The sequence below is a fragment of the Phascolarctos cinereus genome, unplaced genomic scaffold (assembly GCF_003287225.1).
Source record: "Phascolarctos cinereus isolate Bilbo 61053 unplaced genomic scaffold, phaCin_HiC Scaffold_3;HRSCAF=262, whole genome shotgun sequence".
NCBI lineage: Eukaryota > Metazoa > Chordata > Mammalia > Diprotodontia > Phascolarctidae > Phascolarctos > Phascolarctos cinereus.
Window position 1 is genome coordinate 157,215,222 of NW_027555736.1, and position 26,917 is coordinate 157,242,138.

The 26,917-nt window shown below is 37.1% G+C and overlaps 1 protein-coding gene across 1 annotated transcript in view; it reads right to left on the bottom strand.

Annotated features, from left to right (window-relative positions):
* TEX9 (testis expressed 9) overlaps positions 1–26,917 on the bottom strand; it is a 50,152-nt gene that overhangs the window by 1,796 nt on the left and 21,439 nt on the right. The window contains exons 7-11 of the mRNA XM_020981459.2: positions 22,714–22,892; positions 20,443–20,525; positions 19,776–19,949; positions 8,634–8,768; positions 3,922–4,056 (exon numbers count right to left, since the gene is read on the bottom strand). Coding sequence (XP_020837118.1) covers positions 3,922–4,056; positions 8,634–8,768; positions 19,776–19,949; positions 20,443–20,525; positions 22,714–22,892 — 706 coding nt within the window. The remainder of the gene's footprint in view (positions 1–3,921; positions 4,057–8,633; positions 8,769–19,775; positions 19,950–20,442; positions 20,526–22,713; positions 22,893–26,917) is intronic.

The following is a 26,917-nucleotide window of genomic DNA, read 5'->3' on the forward strand; positions in this document are numbered from 1 at the left end:
GAGGAAAAGTGTACCTAATTATATGATTTAATTTGTGGTTCTCTTTGTTTCTTGCATAAGAAATAACTGCTTTTCTCAAGTAAAAAAGAATGAAAATAAGAAAGAAAACCCATACCACAAATTCCTAGGCTTATATTTTATTACATTCTAAACTAACTTTTAATTTATCTTTAGGACATTAGGGTAGAAAGAATAATTATAAAAATGTATTTTAAATCACAGAGTCCCTACTCATCAAAAATAAAATATTAAAATTTAAAATAAAAATCTTTTTGATATACCAAGCCAACCTTATTTATTACTGAGATGGGAGGGGGCAAGAAAAGGGGAAAAGTCACTATCTTCACCTTTTCTAATGGCTGATAAGAACTTGATCTAGTGAAAAGACCACTGCTCTAACTCAGAAAACCTGACTTCAAGGTCCACTTTTATCACTTATTAGACATATGACCTTGGAAATAATTTACCCTTTTGTAATCTTAGTTTCCTTATCTCTAAAGTGATGGCATTAGACACTAGATAATCTCTATGGCCCCTTCCAGCTCTGACATGACATTGATTTCTCCTTTTTGTATTTAGTTACTAACATCTAATATTAGTATTAGGAAATAAGAAACCTCTGCAAAATAAACCAAAAGGCAATAAAAGTTGGCTATGCATAGATTCTGGGGAAATCTCTGAACACAACCATCCAAGTAACAACAATATCCTCTAGTCCAGCCAGATGAATCTACATACTATCCCCTGAGACTCTCCTTGATTTCCACTTTCAAGAATTTTTCACTGTGCCATCAATCAGTACCTTGGTTTTTTTTCCCAAGAAACCTTTCTTGATAAACCTAAGGTCTCTGTACTATTTCCACCTTATCCCATTTTTATTCAGTGTTTAAGTGTTGATGCATTTAAAATATAATTTCTGTACATTTTCCAACTATGAAAGTCCTACTCTAAAGCTTCGTCGTGGCACGGAGGTGACCCTGGGTTTTCAAAGGCTATGCCAGTGAAATATAAATTCTGGAAGGTGCTACAAAACTGGAAAAGGCTTCAAACACCAGGCAGGTGACAGGTGGTGTATGTGCCATCCAAGGGCCAACCCAGGAGTGAAGCATGGAGAGGCTCGTCCCCGGCTGGCATCTGGGTGGTTAATTACTCAGTCGTAGGAATTCTCATAAATCACCTACTAAGTCATCCAAGCACTAATCAGCATTGGTGTAGGGAGCAGCTGCAATGGCAAGGTCACAGATCTTTGAATTACTGAAATAAATCTCCTGGGAAAAAAGTGACTCTTTCTAACTAAAACCATGAAAATCCTCGCCGTCTATACCGTGTATTTTGGCATTACCCAATTAAAGATTTAGAGATTAGAAGGGATCTTGGGCATCCCTGAGGGGGCAGAGAAGCGAAGTGACATGTCCCTGGTTGGTCACATAGATAGTAAGGATTCAAACCTAGGGCCTCTGAGCCAAAGCCAAGACCTTTCCCAATACGCTCTACATTTTTCCTGCCTTTGAGAATGAAGAAGTAGGTCAGGAAAATTACATGTGAAAAAATGGATGTAACAGTCTTTTATTTTATCACTTCTGTGAGGTTACTATGCATGTTACTATTTTTAAGAAAGTTATCACTGTTTTTTAATGGCCAAAGAATTAAATGAAGGAAGAACAGAGATTTGAAGCTTACTAGGATAATACTATTCTCCAATCAGTCAACAAACAGTATTTAATGAGGGCTAAGGACATATTTGGGTGCTGTGAAATTAAAATAATTTAGCTTTGCAATTATGATAGAGCATTATCTCCTAAATCCATTTGAATTCAGAAAAACTGATGTTGCCCTTCCTGAATTCTTAGCATTTTGACATGTATGAAGGAACTGGCTGTTTGCAGGTCTTAAATCATGAATAATAAGATCAAATCCAAAAGGACAACAACGTGTTGCTGACTTGGGCAAAGAGTCAATTTTTTAAATGGCATTTTTTTTTTAGCAGACAAAGTATTACATAGAGGGCCCATGTAATGAAGAGACGAGAACAATCTGTCATTCAAAATACCAACCAAACAGTGCTAACCTATGGTTACATAGGTGATAGTGTCTGTATAATAAATTTCTTGAAAAGTTTATATTAAGAAAGAAAAATGCCCCTGATCACTGTTTATACTATTCTTTCTTTGTTAAAAAAAAAAATCTCTTTTGGGGCAGCGAGGTGGTGCAGTGGATAGAGCACTGGCCCTGAAGTCAGGAGAACCCGAATTTGAATTCAGCCTCAGACCAAACACTTGACACTAGCTGTGTGACCGTGGGCAAGTCACTTAACCCCAACTGCCTAAAAAAACTCCAAAAATCAAAAACTCTTTCCCCATATATAGCAAAAAGATAAACTGCAGCCCAAACCCCTTGTGAATTATCATCATATCTCTCAAATGAATGAAGTGCAAATTAAAGGAGTCTACAGAAAAGCCTGTTCAAATGCACTAACGAGTTGCTTTCCAAAAGTTCCATTGTATAGACCTAGGAATGCACTTTGCCATAGAAATAGTGCTGTTCTTTGGCCAACATGGATTCCTGTAGGCCGTTCTGTCATGTCTGCAATGTACTCCCTTCTCAGGACCTGTTCAAATTCTTTCCTTCCTTCTTAACTGCCTCCTCCACCAGGAAGCTTTCCCTGATCTGAACCCCAAGCTGAAAGCACTCTCTCCTTATTCCAATTTTCCCAGAACACACTGTACCTTCATTTTTCCTTTTCCCCTCTCAAGTACTTCCTTGTCCCATACATATTTGTGCCCATGACAAATCTCCCCAGCAGACTGCACTGAGGGCAGAGACTATCGCTTCTCAACTTTACATCCCTAGTGCATAGCACAGTGCTGCCAACATGTGACAAGTGCTTGACAAAAGATTTTTTTCCTGCTGCTTTGCATCCAAGCCAGTGATTTCATCAGTTTGTAGAAATTCTCTCCCATTTATGAGTGGCAAGTCATCTACGTCTTCTGGTTTTAGAGAGTCGCTTGGGACAATGAAACACTGAGTGATTTGCCTATAGTCACACGGCTGCTCAATCAGGGGCGGAGATTAGAAATAAGGTCTTCTTGACCCCCAGGATGGCCTTCTCTCCATGATGCCGCTCACAGAATGTTTTTAAGTGGAGGAGTGTCCATACTACATTTTCTATACTCATCTTCTGTAATATCTAGTTCAATTTCATGCATATATCATGCATATATCAGAGGCAACTGGTAGCACGGCGGAGAGAGTGTTGGGCTTGCAGTCAGGAAAACCTGAGTTCAAATCCAGCTTCAGACACTTGCTAGCTATGTGGTCGTAGGCAAGCATTTTGCTTCCATTCGCCTCAGTTTCCTCAACTGTAAAATAGGGATAACAATAGCATCTACTTTGCAAGGCTGTCACGAGAATGAAATGAAATATTGGTAAAAGAGCTAAGCACAGTGCCTGGCACATCGTAGATTCTATATAAATGCTTATTCCCTCCCTTCCTAACCAAATATGATGGTGATGGTGATGGTGATGATAAATAACTCGCTTTATAAAATCTGGTATGTGAAAATTACATTAAAAGAATTATAAGGGGCAGCTAGGTGGCACAGTGGTTAGAGCTCTGGCCTTGGAGTCAGGAGGACCTGAGTTCAAATCCAACCTCAGACACTTCACACTTACTAGCTGTGTGACCCTGAGCAAGTCACTTAACCCCAACTGCCTCACAAATATATATATATACAATATATATATATAATGTACATATATATAATGTACATATATATACACATATATATATTATTTACATACATGAAAGAATTATAATCAAGTATCTAAAAGGCAAAAACATTCTTTAGTGATAAAGAAAACATTCTTAAAAGCACATACACAGTTACATTACCTATGATTCAGTTGTCAGAGTAAGCTTACCTTTTGTCTTTTTAAAATGTCAATTAATTTAAGCTGTTTTTTGAAACCTGTCAATAGTTCTCCTTTTTGTTTTTCCAGCTTCTTATTTTCTGTTTTTAATCCTTCAATTTTCTTGTGTTCTTCATTTGCTAAGTCCTAGAACAGAGCAGAAAAAATTAGTTCCCTTGCTAATTTACTTACTGGTTTTCAGTAAGTATAATAATATATATAATATATATAATACTATAGCTGATAATCAGACTTACTGATTTAAGTGGAAGGAAACAAGCATTTATGAAGTTCCTACTACGTGCCAGGCATTCTGCTAAGGACCTCACAAATCGTACTTGATCCTTATAACAACTCTGATAGGTAGGTGCTATGATTATCCCTATTGTACAGTTGAGGAAACTGAGGCAGACAGGTCAAATGACTTGCTCAGAGTCACATAGCTAGGAAGTTTCTGAGACCACAGTTGAACTAAAGTCTTCCTGACTCTAGGCCCAACACTCGGTTCACTGCATGACCTAGCTATCCCTACTTGGCAAAGTACTTGAACCCTATCGCTTCCAGGTTCAAATACAAAACCCTCTGTTTGGCACTCAAAGCTCAAACCTTACTTTCCACCACATACTCCTCAATTCAGTGACACTAGCCTCCTGACTGTTTCACAAAGAAGACATTCCATCCCTGGCTGTGGGAATTTTCTCTAATTGTCCCCCGTAACTAGAATGTTCTCCCTCCTCACGTCTACCTCCTGGCATCCCTGGATTTCTTTAAATTCCAACTAAAGTCACATCTTCTACAGGAAACCTTTCCCAGCTCCTCTTCATTCCAGTGCCCTTTTTCTCTTTAGCTGCATCCCATTTCTCCTGTATGTAGGCTGTCTGTACATATTTGATTGCTTACTGTCTCCTCCATTAGACTGTAAGCTCTTCGAGGGCTTTGCCTCTTTCCATAATCTCAACTAAGCACAGTGCCCGGCACATAGTAGGCACTGAAGGTTTACTGACTGAATGACAAGATGGATATACCATCAACTAAGTTAGTCTATAAGTACACGCAGACAGACAATGAATGGGTCTTCAAATAGGACAGTAAGACTGACTGCACTTGACAAACTGTGCAATACTTTCACCCTCAATGTATTTACTATTTTATTACTACTTTTATTTATATTATTTATTTACTTTTATTACTATTACAGTGAGCATTTCTAGCACTGCAGAAAATAAATAATACTAGAGAGAGTGGGCACCACCCCTGCTCAACCCTAATGCTTTTTGTAAGAATAGCAAAACTGAGTAGACTATTCTTTGAATAAAGAAACAAAATTGAAAACCAAAAGGCTATTAACCTGGAAAAAAAGTTATATTCTTCAAAGAAAAAAAAAACCCAGCTCCTAATCAATTCCAAAAGGGGACAGGAAAACCAAATTACCAAAATAGAATTGAGAAGGGGAAATTAATAACAAATTGAGAGGAAATCCAGAAAATTATCAGGAACTGCCATACTCCATTATATACCAACAATAATGAAAAAATTAAATTGGGTGATTATTTCCCAAAATACATAAAATTCCTAAATTAATAATAAAGAAAATAAAGAATCTAAAGAACTGATCTCTAAGAAATAAAGCAAGTTATATATGAACTCTTAAGGGAAAAAAACTGATTCAAATGGATTTACAAATGAATTAAAGTAAATATTTAAAAGAACAAATAACTCTACAAACTTCAGAGTAATAAAGAAAAAAGGCACCATATGAAATACCTTCTCTGCAATAAATATGGTTCTCACACCCAATTTGGGGAGAGAGAGCAGAGAAAGAAAACTACAGATCAATATCAATAATGAATAGTATTATAAAAAAATAAAAATAATTAATAGTATCAAATAGTATGGAATTTTTTGAAACAGTAAATGAAATATTAGCAAAAAGGCTAGAGTAATATTTTCATAAAATTACTCACTATGGTAGCACGCTTTGGTGACAGGGAACAATAGTTTGGGATCACTGAAAGCACTACACAATTTCCCAAATGGAATCCAGCCTGCTCTCCTGCTCCTATCCAATTCTGGTTCCTTATTCATCTTTAGAACCTGCCCAACACACACATATATACTTTTCTAAATATATCAGTGGGTTGGTCACCTAACTACATTTCATTATCTGGACAGCAGGCATTCATAGGACGACATCCAGAGCTGGAAGGGACTTAGAGGCCATCTAATCCAACCCCCTCATTTTACAAATAAGGTCACAAGTGAAATGACTTGTCCAAAGTCACACAGGTTGTAACTGGCAGAGCCAGGGCTTGAACCCAGCTCATCTGTATCCAATTCTTGAAGCTCTTTACTCCACACCACAAAAAATATCATCTACCTGTTTTTTCCTGTGTGGATTGTTAAATTGATCTCTTTCGGGTAGTTTTGGCTTTCACTGAGAAAGCCCTATAGTGCTCTGGGGCGGATACAATTGGTATACTGTCACTTACAAACAAGACCAACTGGAGGGCTTCACCACTTATAGTAAATCCTTCTTCTATTAGAACTTTGGGTAAGACATTTCCACAACAATGGCAAACACCCTTGGTGAGCATATGTCACACTCTTTTATGCCTCATTTGAGAATGATAATCAGGAGCCTTGTTGAACAAAATTACCTTGGTTGTTGTACTTGTCAAGGAACCTCATATGATCTTAACACACAGGCAACATCCATTTGGAAGAGGACTTTCAAAGCTGCCTTTTATTCTACTGATTGGATCTATTATACAACAGGAGTTGTATTTCCTCTTTGTGAAGATATTGTCAATTACATTTTTTGTAATTCTGTTTGGTGCCTGCTACATCCAACATCTTTTGACTCTCTTCTTGAAGAAAGCTTTCTTCTTAGCTGAGTGACACTTCCAAGTATTCTACAAATGCTTGGCCTCTTTCATTCCTTAATCCCAGATTATATTTTCCAATATATTTTTTTCATTATCCTTCCTTTCACACTGAAGTCAACAAGTAAGCATCAAAATATATGTAGATACAGTGAGATGAATCTCATTTTCTGGTTGAATTTCTCTGCTTCTAAGTTATTCCACAGATTTTGATTTATAGAATGCAGTTATCTTGCTCATTTTCATCATGAGCACCTTCAAGATGAGAGGCTTAGAGTATACAAAACAATACCGTACTGACCTTATATTTATTTTTTAATTTACTTTTCATGTCTACGTGTCGTTTACCCCAAAGTAAAATGTAAGCTCTTTGAGGGCAGGGTCTATTTCATTTTCATCTTTGTATTCTCACTGCCTAGCATAATGCCTGGCATATAGCAGACACTTAATAAATGCTTGAATGAATTTTGAATGCTGAATAAAATCCCCTAATGTCATACTAATTAGATTCCATACCACAGGAATTAATTCCTTACCTACAGATACTCCATTTTCCTAAATAGAGCCTAATGACCATACTGGGTTTTAAAACCAGCATTTTATTATCGGCTTAAATTGGCTTGTTGCTGGTCCACCATGACTCTCAAGTCCTTTTTTCCTAAGGTTTCCTACCTATTATTTCCCATTAATTAGCCATAACTGCTCTACAGACTCATCTACTAAGAAACAAAGGGATTACAACCTGCTTTTGTAAGAGCATACACACTGACAAAATAACAGATCCTTAAAGCGTTCAATGGTATCTGACAGTTAAGAAGCCCAATTGGTTTTGGTACCCAAATATAGATGTAGGTATGGCCTAAGCTATTGATCAAATAAGGCTTTTGAGAATGAGAAAAGCCTGAGAAAAGACAACATGTAAAATGTCATCGTGGAGTTCTGCTATTTACAAAGATCTACTTTTTCATAATTAAGTATATATTTGCTCCTAGAATATTAAACATATCTCAGGAACATAATGTTGGGCCATTTATCAAGGTCACTCTGAATTTTAGTTCTAGTTTCCAAGATGTTAGTAATTATACCCAATTCTCTGTCAACTACAAATATAATCAAAATATTCTAGGTTCCATCATTTATGCCACTGGTAAAAATATTAAATGGGAGGACAGACATGTAGCAGGCTCCGGAGTTTTCTCTCCAGCTGGACATGGAGATATAGGTCTCTATTTAGGGGAGACAACCCACTGAACTACTGGGCAGCCACCACACTATGATACAATTCAAGATATGTAATTCTAGTTTTTCTCTGATGTTTTGAAATATACATGGATTGCATCAATGTGGATACTTCCTCACCAATGCAGATTACTGTTTTGCATGTGTAATTCTTAGCCAGGTTTTCCCATAAATCTTCTGTATGGCAGCCATTTAACACGCCCAAGTCTTTGCTCTTTTCCTCAGTACCTCTTAATGACTAGCAAGTTATTTAGGTTGTTATCTGTCTGCTGTCTCTCTTGCTATGTGACCAGGACACCAAATTTTCTGTTTACAAACTGCCTTCAGATGGATCCTTTGCCACTTCTCGCACGTTATTAGTAACATGCCCTAACACAGCTTATGCTTACATCACATGTCTTCACTGACCTTGTGTTATTTCTCATTTCAGTTGTAGTTAAATTATTGCTTTTTAAACAATGGATACGTTTGTTACGTGAAACACAGAGCGTTTTTCTTTACATTTAAAATTTCTAAGAATATGTGTTGCCTATCTATTCTGCATAAAAGATAACGATGCTAATGAAGGTGATTATCATCAAAACTATGACATGTTGACTGTACCTTGTTACTCTGCTTTAATTTGCTTAACTCCAGTTTATACTTTTCTACATCTTCAAGAGCTCTATTCAAGCGAACTTCTATTGCACTCTGACTAGATGAAGCCTGTTTTTGTAGTCTCTTTCTGTCATCTAATTCCTGCAGGACAAACCAATAACAGGATAGAATGTTAATAACAAACACAACATATAACATGCTCTTTTGATCATTTAACTCATTTTATTTTTTACCATTCTCTTTTCTTGTCCATCTTTTTTCATCCTTTACCTTAGGAAAAAAGTAGATGGCTTTGTATACAAAGGTCCCAGGTAACAAAGGAATAAAGAAAATTGGTATATGAACATGGTTAAGGAAATATATACTAAGATATGTGAATATATGACAATAAAATAGCCTTTCCATAACATTTTGTTGAGACGACTTGTCTTTTAGTATATAAATACTTTTTAATATTTATACAATGTTATACATTGTCATCTGTGACTTCTAAAAGCAGCTGGTTTTGCAGTCCTCTGAGGAAGTTACTAAAACTACAAATTAGAAACAAAAATTTCAGAATAAAACACACACAAAACATCCCCAGAAAACCACAGAGGCAAGAGGCATTGTGGGAAGTATGTTATTTGCAAAGATTCCAGGAAATAAAGTGTTTTCTCCATTAACACAGTGGGGAAATCCCAATTCTAAATGGAAAACACCAACCTACATGGCAATTTCCCAAACATTGTGCCTGAACTTGAAATTCATAACTGGCTGCTTAGTATTGGTGTTGACTAAATATTTCCACTCAAGCTATTATGGCGCAAGGAAAGTGGTAATATGGCATGCAACTAGATGGGTCTCATTCTCCTGTACTTTAGTCAGGCACTAAAGGACACAGAGAAAGAAAAAAAAGGTTAGGACGACACTTACTTCTTGACGGTGTGCCTCTTAAATTTATTTATTTTAGGGTGATTTTGTTTTATTTAGGGGATTCTGCTTTAGGTTAAATGACTTGTGTAATATATTTTAAGGTGGAATTTGATGAGATTTGATAGATTTTTTTGATAGATCCTGATTAGAGGAATTTGACTATATTATCCAGATTTGATTTGTTAATTTTTTGCTAAAGACTAGTACTTTAAGCTTTTGCTTCTGATGAATCCAAATGGCAGTATCTCATTTGTTTGCTTTGATTTTGCACTTCTATTTTCCAGGAAAAAAATACTGTAAGCTAGAAATAGTTAATACATAATTGTATCATATGCTGATCTGTGACTGTTGGCAATATCAATCTAGGATAGAGAAAATAAATGAAGTTTTATTTACTGTAAAAAAAAAAGAATGAGACATCTTTGTTACTGGTAGGAGATGTAAAGGTTAAGTAATTCAGATAACAGTGAGTTGCTTGTAGAATTGGACCTTCTTCTCGTAATAAAGAAAAATAAAAAGCAACTGATAAAATGACAAAGTTTGCTCATGAATGCAACTTTCTGCCTATGTGTTTCTCCACCTTTCTGCTTAGTGGAAGGAAAGATTTTTAACAATCTTTTCTGTAGAGCCACTCCTGGCTTTTCAACTACCTGGAGTATATAGCTTTCCTTAATTATCTTTTCATTTATATTACCTAAAGTCATGCATATTGTTCTTCTGGTTCTAAAGTAACATGGATGTTACAGAGGGGTCACAGAACCAAAGCGTTTTTCCAGTAGTTCTATGGACCTTAGAACACTCAAAACTGGAATGGTTACTATAAACTATAGTGTAACAGAAAGAACATTTGACATGGACACAAATGACCTGAGTTCACATTTTTTTTAAGGCAACTGGGGTTAAGTGACTTGCCCAGGGTCACACAGCTAGTAAGTGTCAAGTATTTGGTCCAAGGCTGGATTTGAACTCAGGTCTTCCTGACTTCAGAGCCAGTGCTCTATCCACTGTGCTACCTAGCTGCCCCACTGAGTTCAAATTTTAAGGCACTTCAAGTGTCTGGCTTCAGTTTCCTCACGTGCAAATTGAGGGCTTGGACTAAATCGTAATAGCTATCAATAATCATATAGTCATAAATTTTTAGAGTTGGGAGGAACCTCAATGACCATCTATTATAACACACCGACAAGTGGTCATGTAGTCTTTGCTGAAGGCCTCCAAAGACAGAGAGGCCATCGCCTCTAGAGTCAGTCCATTTCACTTTTGGATAGCTCCAACCATAGGTATCAAGGCTAAATTTCCCTTTTGTTCATAAGTTATGTCCTCTAGACCTAATCTTCTTCCACATGTCAGCCCTTCAAATACACATTCCCCTTGAGCCTTCTTTTCTCCAAGATAAATATCCCCAGACTCTTCAAACTAACTGTCATATACAGTGGGCTCAAGGCCCTTCACTATCGTGGATGCTGGACTTTAGGTGCTCTCCACTTCACCAATGCCCTCCTTAAAATATGGCACCCAGAACTAAACACAATACTCCCAATGGGGTCTCCCCAATTCAGAGTACAAAGGGACCATATGACCAGCCTGTTCCTCAAAATTATACCCCTCTTGATGCTGCAGATTCATATTGGGCTTACAGAACCCCCAGATCTTTAATAAACTTGTTTAACTATGCTTCCCCTAGCCTATACTTGTGAAGTTGATTTTTATCCCTTTAAATATATCCCTACTGGAGTTCATCCTGTTTTTTAAATAATATTTTATTTTCCCCCAATTACATGTAAAAACAATTTTTAACATTCAGGTTTTTTAAGTCTTCAGTTCCAAATTCTATCCCTCTCCCCCTTTCTACCCCCTCCCTGAGACAATGCGCAATCTATCTAGATTATACATGTGCAATGAAGTAAAGCACTCCCATATTAGTCATTTTGTGGAAGAAAACAAGAAAGAAGGGAGGAGAGAAGTGAAGGAGGGAGAAAGGGAACAACAGCATGCTTTGGTTTGTATTCAGATGCCATCAGTTCCTTCTCTGGAAGAGGATAGCATTTTTTCATCATGAGTCCTTTGGAATTGTCTTGAGCCTTGTCTTGCCGAGAATAGCTGAGTCATTCAGAACTGATCATCGTACAATGTTGCTGTTACTGGGTACAGTGTTCTCCTGGTTCTACTCCCTTCACTTTGCATCAGTTCATGTAGTCTTTCCAAGTTTTTCTGAAATCATCCTGCTTATTTTTTATAACACAATAATATTCCATTACAATAACATATCATAGAAGTTCATCCTATTACAATTCACCCAAACTTGTTATTCAATCAGTAAACATTTACCAAGCACTTCCAATGTGCTAGTCAACTTTGTACGTTCTGAGGATACAAAAAATTTAGAGTACTTGCCCTCAAGGAGCTTATATTCTATTTCATCAAGACAACCTGCATATATATATATATATATATATATACAAATAAATACAATATATGTGCATATGTATTCACATATACATACGTATATATGTGGGTGCATATTAAGGACAAGGTTATTTCAGTGAGGAAGCACTGGCAGCCAGAGGACCAGGAAAGTTCTCACACAGGAGGAGGAGCTTGAGCTTAGCTTTGAGGAGAAGTCAGGGATTCTAAGAAGCAGAAGAGGGAAGGGAATGAATGAATTTCCAGCATGTGGGGACAGCTTGTATCAACAAAGGGAGGTGGGAGATGGAATGCCAGGTTTGAGGAACTGCAAGAAAGCCAATCTGACTGGACTGCAGGGTGCACGACAGGAAGTAATGTAAAGAAACCTGGAAAGGTAGGCTGCAGCATGGCTGTGAAGGCATTTAAATGTCAGCTAGAGAGGTCTGTATTTGTGATAGGGAGCCAAAGGAGTTTAGTTAGCAGGAGAGTGACACGGTCAGAAAGGTACCATACAAATATCATTTTGGCAGCTGTATGGAGAATGGATCAGAGAGTGAAGATGGTAAAAGCAGAGAGACCAATCAGGAGACTATTGAAATAGTCCAGTTATGAGAGGTGATGAGGGTCTGACCTAAGGTGGTGACTGTGTGAGTAGAAAGAGAAGGGGATAGATGTTAGTGATGCTGCCGAAGAAGAACTGAAAAGACTCGGCAAATGAGTAGATATATTGAGTAGAAGAGTGAGGAGTCAAGGGTGATCCTGAGGTTTTAAACCTGGGTAACTGAGAGGATGGTGGTACCCTAGACAGAAACAGGGACATTCAGAAGAGGATTTGGTTTCAAGGGACATTAAATAAGTTCAGTTTCAGAAATGTTGACTTTTAAATGCCTGCAGGATATCTTGTTTGCAACGCACAATAAGCAGCTGGTAATGAGGAATTGGAGCTCAGCAGAGAAACCAGAATTAGATATACAGATCGTGAGTCATTTGTAAAGATAACTGACCCCATGGGAGCTGATAAGGTCACTATGAGAGAGAATTACATAAAGAGATCCTATGCTATTTGGAGAGTGAGATACTGGACACTCTACTTATTATATTCCTCCAAGGTCTACATGATTGTACCTCCAAATTCCTTTATACTATAACAAATGTCAATGTACATCAAAATTGTCTGAGCTATGCTGAAATGGAAAAAGTAGGGAAAAGAATAACAATATTATGGGGGGGCAGTAGTAGTATGAGATACCTTATGAGAAAGGGATCACTTCCACATGGGGGAAAGGGTAGAATGAATAAAGCATTTCAATAAGTGGAGATGCTAGGAGAGACATTTCCAGAAATGACACGAATAAATGCCTTGAGCAGGGGTGGGGAACCTGGGGCCTCGAGGCCACATTCAGCCCTCTAGGTTCTCAAATGTGGCCCACAGAACAAATGGATTCAGTCCAGGGGTCGCACTTGAGGATCTAGAGGGCCACATGTGGCCTTGAGACCCCGGGTACCCCACCCCTGGCCTAGAGGCTGGAGAAGGAAGGATGAGACTGGAGAACAGCAAATAATTCAGGATGGCTAGGAGATAAGACTGTATGAAAAGGAATATCATGAGAAAAGCAGGTTAGAAGCAAAGTGTAGAAGGCCCTGAATATCTTTGTGTTTCATTTGGTAACAGAAATACATAGAAGATTTTTGATTAAGCAAATAACGTAATCAGAATTACACTTCCGAAAGCTGATTTTGATAGCAGTGTAAAGGATGAACTGCAGAGGGAGAAAGAGACTACTAAGTACAAGCAAGAGGTGACAGCGTGAGCATGGAGAAGGAGACAGATGTGAGGTATTTCAGAGAAGAAATGAATAAAGATTGTCAACTAACTAAATATACCGGGGAAGAGAGAAGGCAGAATTAAAGATGAGCCTAAGGTTTTGAGCTCGGGTCACTGTGAGAACAGCAGTGCCATGAACAAAAACTTAGGAGAAGACAGACGATAGTGGGTTCAGCTCTGAACACGGTTTTTTTTGTTTTATGTTTGGTGGAATGGCATGGAAAATAAGAAAAATAGCAACAAAACATTCACCTGTAAACATGGGCTATCATCTCCCTAAAATATACACAAGAAAAATAGTGGGCACATAGAGATGAAACACATGGAGAGGCACACACACACACAGGGGACATAACTGGTTAGGTTGGACACTTGGAGGAACGTACATATGAGAAATGTATGTGGCCAAAGAAGGGTAACTCATACATACAATGCTTCAGAGCTACTAATGTCTTCTCTTTTTAAAAAACTTATTTATTTATTTATTTATTCTTAGTTTTCAATATTCACTTCCATAAGATTTTGAGTTCTAAGTTTTCTCCCCTTCTCTGCCCTCCCCCCACTCCAAGTCGGCATACAATCTGATATAGATTATACATATACATTCATATTAAACCTATTTTCACATTAGCCATGTTGAACATGTTTTTGATGAATTAGTAGGATATATCTAGGGGAAATTTCCAGAAGCAGCTGAAAAGGCAGGATTAAAACTTAAAAAAGTATTAGGGACTTGAGAGTCATAATAATATAATAGCTCAGTTCATCTTTTATAATGTTTCAAGGTTCATAATATTATATATACATGATGAAAATATTATGATTATATATGTACACATATATATTTATATACCCATTTTGCAAATGAGGAATCAGAGGTTCGAAGAGGTTAAGGGACTTGCTCAGGAGAATAAGAGTATCTGAGGTGGGATTTGAACCCAAGTCTTCTTGACTCCAAGTCTACAACTACGCTTTGCTACTTCCCATCTTCAGAGAAGCAGTAAGTGAAGCCAGAGGAGTGAGCAACATCTCCAAGGGAGAAAGTGCAGAGAAAAGAGCAAAGAGATGAAGACATGGCCTCGGGGGTGCCCACAATTAGGGCCATTTACTTTCTCTTATGGCTGCATTCCAAGTGGTTTCCCTGTGTTAATACTGGACCAATCAAGACCACTACCCCTTCTCAGGGACCTTCTCACTAATGCTGCTGCCCAGGGCCCACCCCCATACACACACACACACACACACACACACAGATACAGACACATATACACACACACACATACCCCTTACCATGTTCCTCCCCTGATTAACTATGTTTTCTTCCCCTGAGGTCCACCATACCTTATCACTGTGAGCTCTAAGCTAACGAGGTACATTCTACAAGGGTAAGTAATCAAAAGCTGGCTTGTACTCTTCAGTATAAATTTTCTCTTGGCTGTATTACTGTTTTATTTGAAAACTAATCTTTCTGGTTCTGAGTAATTAAAAGAAAAAAACACATGCTGTTCTGTATGTGGTCCCAAACAAATCAAACTGTGTATGTATACCATCTGCTATCACCAGCCTCCTTCACAGCTTTGTGGGTGGTAGCTACACTAAGCACAAACCTAATTTATTTGACTGTTCAAACTAAAAAGACAACTATTCCCTACTGGCTATAAAGTCCACAGTTCCTTCTGTCTCATTTCATCTCCTTTTTACAGTAATACATAAGCTCTTTTTCTTTGCTCTGACATCTTGCTAATGACTTTATAACCCTCACTTAAACCTTACTTCAAAAGATCCATGATTTCATAATTATCAGTGTTAACATTTCAGCAGCACTGTAAGTTTTGCAAACTGTCTTACATGTATTATTTAATTTGACCCTCATAACAGCCCTACTAGGTAGGTGCTAGAAATATCATTATCCCATCTTACAGATGTGGAAACTGAGGCTTAGATTAAGTGACTTTCCTATAGTCAAATAGGTCACATCCAAAGTAGAAGGTGAACATCTTGCTTAATCTTTCAAGTTACAACTCTTTCCACGACACTCAAAAGAGATTTGAAATGACAGAGTTCTAATACTCCCAAAACTTTTAGAGCTGCTCTTTTTGCCTGTGCTCTTTATACAAAAGAGCATTCTCTTCCATCCTCAAGGTATTTGCAGCAACTAGAAAAAGAAAGAGGAGCAGCAATAAAGGAGCAGCACATAACTCTGCAAGACCGATGTAACAGTGAGTGACTTGTTACGCTTTGTTCACGGGCATTATGAAAGTACCTTGAGTGCTTGATTTAGAAGGTCCGTATTTCCTCCAGGGTTGGGAGTCTAAACACATGCTTCCCCAGAAGTTCTATGAGGCACTGATAGCTCAGTATCATACTTCAGATCGATAAAAGGGGGAAGGAAATGTTAAAAAAGGAAATTAATTTTTATTTCTCACTTAGGTTTGGACCTATATTGTGAACATGGGACTGCAAAGACTACATGATGATTGTATCAACGGCCAGAGGATTTGAAAACTGCAATGGGCCAGGGCAGTGGTGTCAAGCTCAAGCAAAAACTGGGGCCAATATACCGTACTTAAAAATACCTGCAGGCACATATTGACTTAGAAAATCACATATTAACACTATCTATATTTCACTGTATTTTAAAAATTTTGTTAAATATTTTCCAATTAAATTTTAATCTGGTTCAGGCTGCACTCAGGAGTATCCCCATGTTGCATATATTCCACAGACTTCATGTCTGACACTTCTGAGCCAGGCATTCCAATAAAAAAGGACAGAATTTTGAAAGAATTGTTAGATTAAAGACCTGCTGTGATCACACTACAACAAACAAAAAAAAATGTTTAATCAGTCACCATTTTTTGGTACCAGACCTATGATTTCAATGATATAGGGAATTTCTGTTGAGGAAGTTCCCTATACCAGTGAAGATCAGCACCAGCTGTACAAGTTATAGTCTGAGTTATAAGGGGTGCTAAGAGATCAAGCGACTTGCCCAGTAACTCGGGGTCAGTATGTTTCAGAGGATGGACTTAAATCCAGTTATTTCTGACTAAGGTTAGTTCTCTTATCCACTGTCATGCTGCCTCACTAATAATAATAATAGCTTTTATACAGTGCTTTAAGATTTGCAAAATACTTTATAAATATCTAGTTTTATCCTCATAACATCCCTGGGAGGTAGCTACTATTATTATTCCCCACTTTACAGATGAGGAAATTAAGAAAGACAGAGTTTAAGTGGCTTGTCCACTACCACACAACCAGTAAGAGACGGGGTGCAATTTGAACCCAGGTCTTCCTGATCCCAGGTTCACCACTCTATCCACAGTACCATTTAGCTATTTCTAAAAAAATTATAATAGCTAGCATTTACATAGTACTTTAAGGTTGGCAAAGTACTTTACATTTTTTATCCCACTAATTGTAAATGGATCAAAATTTCTGCTATGAGAAAGCACTGCCATTCTAACTGCCAGAAAATTCCCATTTGGAATCTAAAGGCCTTGAAATAGATCTTAAAGGATACTACAGCTTGGTTAAAAGTATGCTTATTTCATACTACCAATGGATAAAATAATTTTTATCTGAAGTTTTTGAGATGAGAAATGGGTAATTAGAGATTTAATGCAATGAGTATAATTATAAGTGGATCTCTAGAAATATATAGTTCAGTTTGAAGATACTGGCTCATGTTCTAATTTCATAAATAATCAGGGAATAAATAACTTATCTAAAAGAGTTTATACATTTTTCATTCTTTCAAATGCATCTGCAAGGCCTATGATATGAATTAGGCACTACCCACTAAGGTAGACAAACTTTAATACTTCACAAGCATACATGATCTTACCAGTTTTACTCTCTCTACATCTTAACCAGAAGTCTTCATGAATTCTTGTGGCAAAAAAAAATTATTACCTAGTGACTAACCCTCCTAAACCCAGGTGGCAGCATGGTGTGTTGGAAAGAGCCTTGATGCCAGAGTCAAAGACCCTGGATTCAAATTCAATCTCTGACCATACTGATCACCTGTGTGGTCTTGGGCTTTAACCTACTTAAACTCCCTGGGCTTCAGTTTCCCTGTCTGTAAAATGAGAATTTTGCACCAGGTAGGCCCTTCCAGCTCTTGATCAATAATGTTGTGATCAACGTTAGGTAAACTTAGGTAAACTGGTTATCAAGCAAAAGGCAGACATTCCATTACCTCACTTCATTTTCCAATTTGATAAGATCTTGCTAGAGCCTTCACTCTATTAGCAAAGAATCTGAGAACCTAGGATCACCTTTATACTATTATGAGGCATTAGAGTAGGACTTTTAGGGGGAAAGGGGACACAAAAATAAATAAAACACAGCCACTGCCAACAGGCAACTTGCAATCTACCAGAAGAGATAAAACATTGACACAAATACAATAGAAAGTAGATTGTGTTAAGTGCATGAGAGGTACTAAAGGATCACTTCTATATGAGGAGAATCAGAGAAAGCTACAGGGAGGAGGTGGCATTAATTTTAGGGGAGGAAGCATTCCAGGTATTGGTAATGGAAAAAAGAAAGCAGGCTAAGTATTTGGAAATAGCAAATGCTTTGGTCTGGCCAGAGGAAAAGGAAAAGGAGCAGTAAGATGAAGAGCCAGAAGGACCTCAGCCCACCTAGTCCAACCCCTTCAATTTATGAAAAGGAGGTCCAGAAAATTTACATGATTTGCCCAAGGCAACATCTGAACCCAGGTGATCTGACTCCAAATCTAGGGCTCTTTATACTGCCTAATTAATGTCACTTCTCTTGTCCACATGAGATAAGAATAACAAGGTAGATCCTTCCTACAGTGGGCTTTGAATGTCAAGTCATTTAGACTTTCATCTGATAGATAACAAGACACCATTAAAGGCTTTTAAACTTGGAAGTGGCAGAGCTTTAAAAATATTAATCTGGCTGTGGTGAATGATATGACTAGAAAAGAAATAGTGAAGGCAGGGAGACCAGTTAGGCAGCTATCATACTTCTAGGTATGAGATAATAAAAGTTAGAATAGACTTATGGTAGTGGAATCAGAAAGGAAGAGATGGGTATTGAGGCTACATAAGTCCAAGAGCAGAGATATAATTAAAACTTGGTAACAAAGCATGCAATGTCAACATATGAAGGATGTGATTTCAACGATATGAGAACTCTCACCACTAAGCACTGAGGATATAAAAAGAGGCAAAAAACAGTCCATGCCCTCCAAGAGCTTACAATCGAACGGGGGAAACAACAAGCAAACAAATATGCACAAACAAGCTACATACAGGAGAAACAGAAAATAGTTAACCGAAGAAGGGCACTAGAATTAGGAGGGCTTGGGACAAGGCTTCCTATAGAAGATAGGATTTTAGATGGGACTTAAAGGAAGCAAGGAGTCAGAGATGAGAGACAGCATTCCAGACATGGAGCACAGCCAGTGAAAATGCCCAGGGCTGAGAAACAGAGATTTAATAACATTCTTTGCATTGTCAAGTCTTTTCTGAGCTGTCTTAATGATATATGAGCTGCCTTATTAAATTTTACTAACAAGATAAAAGCCAATTATGTAAGATTAGGACATTTAAAGAAAATAAATACTGTATAAACATACTAAAAGTTAGTATAAAGAATATAATATGCCACCTAATTGAAATATGATCTGGATATGTTTACTATTAACTTTAGATGCTAGTATGTATAACTGCTGGACTCCCTAAGTTTGTGATATACTTCATTTGGTATTTTAATTACTTTTATGTTAATATTAAAAGTTTTGAAAGAAAAAATTTTTTTAACACTTACTATTCTCATTAATCACTCCAGAACAATCATCCTTCTACCTTTTACCTCTATCTTGCCACTTTATGGAGGAAGAGTCCTAAGTAAATATCGAGTGAACAAATAATTGTACAACAAAACCCGTTGTCTCTAAAAGTATGAATAATTAATGATTTTAGGCTATTTTTGCCTCTAGGCAAAGAATGCAAAATTATTACCTTTTCTACTGCAGTCAGCTGTTGCTGAAATCCATCACATTTTTTGTTTGCTTCCTCTGAAAGAGTTTTATATTTTTCAATCTGAGATTGTTGAATGTTAATTGTTCGCTCCATTCGAGCACGATCTTCATTAATATCTTTAAGAGAGGCTTTTAAATTTCTTACTTCATCCTCCTACAGTTAAATAACTATATATTAGTTTGTGTGAAAAGAACATACATGATTTCAAAAGAAATTTAGTACGCTATTTAAGTAAAAGAACATCATGTAATATTGTGTGATGTTTATAACTGTTTCCTGAAGAACAGAAAACTATCAATATTTATCTTTAAAAAACAATATTCAAGTCAAATAATGACCATATAATTCTAATTTAAAAGATTCTAATTTGAGATCTCATATTAGAAAAATGTTTTATTTCTCTGAGATGACACTAAACATCTCACAACAGAATATATTGAATGATATTCCATACTTTTATACAATTTTAAATTTCACAATTTGAAATACTGTACAACTAACTTACTCCCAAAATTTAATTATTAGTTTAAAGGCTAGAAAATGTATAAAAGTAAGCTTTATAAATATTTAGGAAAAGTATATTTTTACATATATGGACACAATAATTTACTTACAGATGATATTCTAAGAGTCTAAAAATGTTTACCTTTTTATTGCAATCATATACAAGACTATCCAGTTCTTCCTGCATAACACGGAGTTTTGCCTTTAGAAATCTGATCTGGGCCTCTGTGAATTTAAATAATTGTATTTAATACTTTAAACCATTGAGGTACCACATATCCTTCCTCTCACTAGACACCCCACTTTCCTCATGTTAACTTTTTTCATCTTTAGCAAACCTCTAAGGTTTATAAGTTACATACCTTTAGAAGTGAATATTTTAGGTACATAACATACCAAAGCATGCAAACTTAGAAGAACTCAAAGACCTCAGCTACACAGGTAAGGACTCATTATCTGACAAAAACTACTGGGAAAACTGGACAGCAGACTGGCAGAAATTAGGCTTAGGCCAGTATCTCACACTATACGCCAAGATAAGATCTAAACAAGTATGTGACCTACACACAAAAAAAATCATATACTAAACAAGTTAAAGGAACACAGAAGAAATTTCTTTCAGATCTATGGATAGGAGGATAATTCACATCCATATAAGAGATAAGGAAGATCACAGAGAAGGAAATGGACAATTTTGATTACATATAACTGTTTTAAACTTTTTTCAGTAAAAAAAAATGTAGCCAAAATTAGAAGGGAAACAGATAAATGGGAGGAAAATGTTTGCAGCTGGTTTCTCTGATGATACCCTCACTTCCAAGATATCTATGGAACAGATTCAAAATCACAAGAACAAGAGTCATTTGCCAAATAATAAATAATCAAAGAACATGCAATTTTCTAAGAAAAAAACCAAGCTATTGATACAGCCATATGAAAAAATGCTCCAAACCACTAAAGTGAAATGCAAATCAAGATTAGTAACTGAGGGGGCAGCTAGGTGGTGCAGTGGATAGAGCACCAGCCTTAAAATCAGGAGGATCTGAGTTCAAATCCGGCCTCAGACCAAACACTTGACACTTAGTAGCTGTGTGACCCTGGACAAGTCACTTGACCCCAACTGCCTTAAATAAAAAATTAGAAACTGAGGTTGTACTTCAGACCCACCAGGTTGGCAAAGTTGACAAAAGAGAAAAATGACTAATATTAGAGGAAAACAGGGGCACATTGACACAGCTATAAATTGGAACAGTCCTTCTGAAAAGCAATTTGGAACTATAACCAAAAAGTTACTAAACTGTGCATACTTTTTGACCCTGTGATTCCACGAGTACCCCAAAGGGAATCAGAGAAAGAGATAAAAGTCTAATATCAACAAAAATATTTATAGCAGCTCTTTTGGTAGTGGCAAAAAACTGGAAACTAAGGCAGTATCCATAAATTAATGAATGGCTTAAGAAATCATGGTACATGAGTGTAATGGAATACTATTGGGCTGTGAGAACTGAAGAAAAAAACTGGTTCTGGAGAAACATGAGAAAACAAGCATAAATAATGAAGAGTGAAATGACCTCGCCCTGAAGAATACTTTATACTTAAAGAACTCTGATCAATGAAATGATTGACCATGATTCCAGAAGACATAACAATAACACTATGTATCTCCTGACAGAGAGATGATGGACTAAATATGCAGAATGGAAGACACATTTTTGGACATGGTCAGTATAGGGATTTGTTTTGCATGATTATGTATATTTGTTACAAGATTTTTCTTTTTCTTTTTCCAGTTATGGGGAGAGGTATGAGGAAGAAAATGTAAATGCTTACTAATTATAAAAATTCTAATTAAAAAATAAAGTGAATACAAAGTGAAACCTGAACTCATAATGCCATTTTAATTTGAGATACCTTAAGCAAACACTACAGACTAGCTCTCAGAGTAATCGATATTATTTCTAAATTAGCTAAAGTTAATATTAGTTCTTAATGGTTCACTAAGACGGTGATAGTACACAAACAGTAAAAGACGACTTTAGAAATTTAAATCATTACATTATCCAATATGCCAATAGTCCCTATTTAGGTATTTCATATAAGATGAGGAATAAGCATATAGTTAATGCACATACAATGAGGAAAAAAAATCAGAGGATAAAAACTTTTTGAATGGTTACTTTAAATCACCATTTTAACCATTTTATTTCACTTTAACATCTTTACAAGAAGCATCAATCAATCAAGAAATACTTACTAAGCACCTACTAAGTGTCAAGTACTATCTATAACTACAGCACATTTTGAAAATTCAAGAAAACTGATTTTCCTCAAAGATTTATTCAACGTAATAGAGGTGACATGAATACACATACATACATATACACCCTAAAAAACCAAGCTAATGAAATCCTACCTGTTCCAATGTCTTCACTGAGACCAGGAAAAATATCATCATCTATGTCATCAGGAAAATCTCCTTCTTCTAATTTTCCTTCAATTTTATTAATTGTGTTTGTAAGTGAAAAGTCTTTGAAGTCCTCTGGGACAGCAACATCATTGGCAGTTTGCATATTAGCACATTTAAATTTTACACTAAAATATAAAGCATAAAAGGTTACAGTCTCTCTTAACTGCATGATATAAAAGGTTAAAATACTACAAAATTAAAATGCACAATATGATCTAAGATTATTTCACGGAATACTTTCATATACAAGTTATGTACCATAACAAAATATCTTATTAGTCATTGTGGTCTTTATGAATCACAGGACCTTGAACTGGTCCTTAGTAAGCTAGGTATTCCTCTGCTTCTAACCAGGTAAACATCTAAACCAGAAGCAGAGAGCCTTGAATTCACGTACCAAATTTTGTTCATGACTTTTCATTTTAACTTGGCTCTAGAAAAGTGCTATAGGAGCTTACGTTGCCTGGACCATACTTTACAGAACCAAATAACTACATTCATGTGAGATGCTGTGTCAAAGGATCTTTTGAAGAACTGTTGAAGAGATGCAAACAGTACTTAATTCATTTAGTCCTACTGGGGTTTTTTGTGAGATTTTTTTGTTCCAATTAAAAATCATATCTACTTAGAACTCAAACTAAAGAATTAAGTCTAAAAAACTAATTTTTACCTGAAAACTCAGAAAAAGTAGAACTTTTTTAATGAACAAAAATAATTATAGGATCATGGCTCAAGAACTAGAAGAGATCTCATTAGCTATCTAATCCAACACTCTCATTTTCCAGTTGAGGAACCTGGGGCCAAGAGAGATTAAATTACATGCCCAGGGTCACACAAGCAAACAATCATTAAAAGTAACACTTGAACTCAGTTCCTCTGACTCCAGGGCCCTTGCTCAGTCCACCGTACCAAGTAAATCTAGCTAAAACACTGAATACCAAAGGGACTTTCAGGCAAATTATTAATGCCTTTTTAATTGTAAAGTAAATACTAAAAACCTAAATAAGTTTTAATATACATGCAAAGTCCTTGGCATTCTATGAGAAAATAAAGCTTTGGTTCAAAAAGGAAATTGAAAAGGAACTTCTCAGTTCATAAAGGACAGAAGAGTACTGAATGTTTTGCTTCCTTTTGTTCTTGGGAGGAACTGGCAAGAAGACCAGACACATGTCACCAACCTTCCTGGCTTCTTCAAGTCTTGCCAGGTGAAGCTCACATGGGGATTTGCATGGGCCATGGGCAGAATGGGAGTTGAAAGCCATTTTTTTTACCCTAGCTCAGAAAAAAAAATAGACAATTCCTATAAGGGCAGCTGAAGCAGGGGAGAAAAAAACAATGAAAATACAGAAGTCTAAGGGCTCCTCAGGCTGGCTGGCTGGCTCTGGGTCTGAGTCCAAAAAAGATGAGCTCAAAGACCTGAGATGGATGTCTGACAACTTAAATTCAACAGAGAATCAGCAGGTGTCGGAGACCTAGAAGAGAGGAGCTCAGCTGAGACACCAGCAGATGGTAGGGAGGCAGAGAGAAAAGAGCAGCCGAGGATCCCTGCACTTTGCAGCCAGAGAAAATGATTCCCCTCCCATGCCACCCTCCTATTCCTCACCCCACCCACACCTCAACCCTCTCTCCCTCTTTCTCTCTCCCCCCTTTTCCCTTTCTCCCTCTCTCCCCCCTTTCCCTTTCTCCCTCCCTCCCTCTCCCTCTCTGCTTCCCCCTCCCTCTCTCTCCTTCTTTCTCTCTCCTCCTTTCTTCCTCTCTCCCTCTCTCCCTTTCCCCTTGCCAAGCAGACGAGCAAGAAGAAGCCTTAGCGGCAAGGAAGCAAGCAGGCACAGGGAAGGTAGCTCTCCACAAGACTGGTGGAAATCAATGGAAAAGCACACCTCTTGGCACTTTGGGTTAGTTGTCCTTGACATTTATTTGCTATGCTACTTAATTAATTACTTAATTGCTTTAAATTTAGCTATTAATTAATGTATTTTGCTTTAAATTAATGTATCCTCTAATCTGGTAAAAAAAAAAACAGCTTGGCACTTGTAAGCTGCGTTTTGGGTTGATGTTTACCCCAAGTGTCATTAATACATAATTAATAACAACAACAACAACTGACATTTATAGAAGGCCTTAAGGGAGCCAACAACTGAGTAGGACCCAAGCTACACCTGTAAGAACTTAACCAGACATACCCCCAAAATTACTTAAACACTTCCTTTCCTTATAAAGCAGAAAATAAATCATGGAAGTTTTCGAGAATTATAACTGTTACTACAATTTACATCTTAGGAGTTCAACAGGAAGGTGCATTAGTTCAACAGGAAGGTGCATTAGAGATCACTTTTTTATAGCTGAGAAAACTAAAGGTTAAAAAAAAGACTATATAACAACCTGCCAAAGGTCACAGATGTATTACGGAATCTGAATCTGAACCCAAGTCTAAAGACCCTGAATCCAGTGCACCTCAAATATCCTAATTCTCATGTATATTGCCCAAGGGATCAAGAGATGGGCAGTCAAAACAACGTGCTGACCTCTCACTGACATTCACTACAGAACACACCGTGCTCCTTACCTCTTCCTTCTCTCTTTTTCTCTTTGTCTCTTTCCCTCTTTCTCTTGATTTCCCCTTTTTCCTCTTTCCATTGCCCACCACAGTTCTAAAACTTCACTAAAATAAACCAAAAACTATCTTTGATTATATTCCACAAAAAAGACAGAAGAGAACTGATAGAGATTTTTAAGACTTAGGAAGTTCAGGTTAGAAATATCCATTTACTAATTCCTTGGGAAGGAGAAGCTTTTTGAAACAGGCTACTAAGATAAGCTGAGATAAGTCTTGTTTGTAAGTAATGTTTAAAAGCAAGAGCAATTCAATTCAACGAGCACATAGTAAAGGCCAGCTATGAGCAAGGTCCTGAATCAAGCCCTGGGGAGATGAGGATAAAAGCTGCTCTAGTACTGCCCTCATGCAGGGAGACTCTACAAGGTTTGACCAGATGAGATGTGAGGGATGAGGGAGAGGGAAGAGTTTAAGATGAGGCTGAGGTAGAATCATCAACAGAAGTCTGGACTTGGACTCCGAGGATCTGGGTTCTGCTACTTACCACCAGGATGACCATGGCTAAGTCATTAACTTCTCTGGACTTCAATTTTCTAATTTCCAAAATAAGTAGGGGCACAAGATGGACATTAACTATTAGGAGTATGGACTGGCTTAGGGAAAATGATCAGTTGGGTTTTGAACTTGCTGAGCAGCTGAAATCACCATGAGTGGTAATGTAAAGAAAGAAGAATAAGCCAAGAAGAAACTGGGGGGTGGTAGTTACACTTAGACCGCAGGAAGAAGATGAATCAATGAAGGACACCAAGAATAAATGATCAGGGAGGTGAGAACAGAACTAGGAAAGAATGGTGTCATGGAAACCAAGGAAAAACATCACACAAGAGGAGGAGGAGGTGGTCAATAGCATCCTATGTTGTAGAAAGGTCAGGGAAATGACCGAAAAAGAGTCCTTGGATTTAGTGATTTAAAAAGTCATAGGTACTTGACTATGCTTCTCTCTTTTCTTCATTAGGGGGTGAGTGGGAGGTAGCAATAGTGTTGCCAAAAAATGAAGAAAAGAAAGAAAAAGAGGGTAACTAAAGTGTTCTACATATGCACAAAAACAAAGGAAATTCAAAAGGAAACACAGACAAGAAAGGCAGCTTTGAGAGTAATATGCTATGTTATATGCTTTTTAAAAATTTATCTATTTATTTTTTATTTAGGCAATTGGGGGTTAAGTGCTTGCCCAGGGTCACACAGCAAGTACGTGTCAAGTGTTTGTGGTCTGAGGCCAAATTTGAACTCAGGTCCTCCTGACTTCAGGGCCAGTGCTCTATCCACTGCGCCACCTAGCTGCCCCTTATGTTATGTGCTTTTTATGAAGCAAGCTATACATAAGAGAGAGTCATAGTTTCATGTTATCCTCTTTTTCTATTCTAGTTTGTATATGGAATGACATTATCATTAGTGATCCCACAGAACATTTTCTGTATAATGAATAGTCATAAGTGAGACTGAAGTGTTTAAAGAGTGGTTAGAAGGTTAAGAAGTAGGGGCAACATGTAGAATATGCATTCTAGAAATGCAATAATGAGATCTATAATATGATAA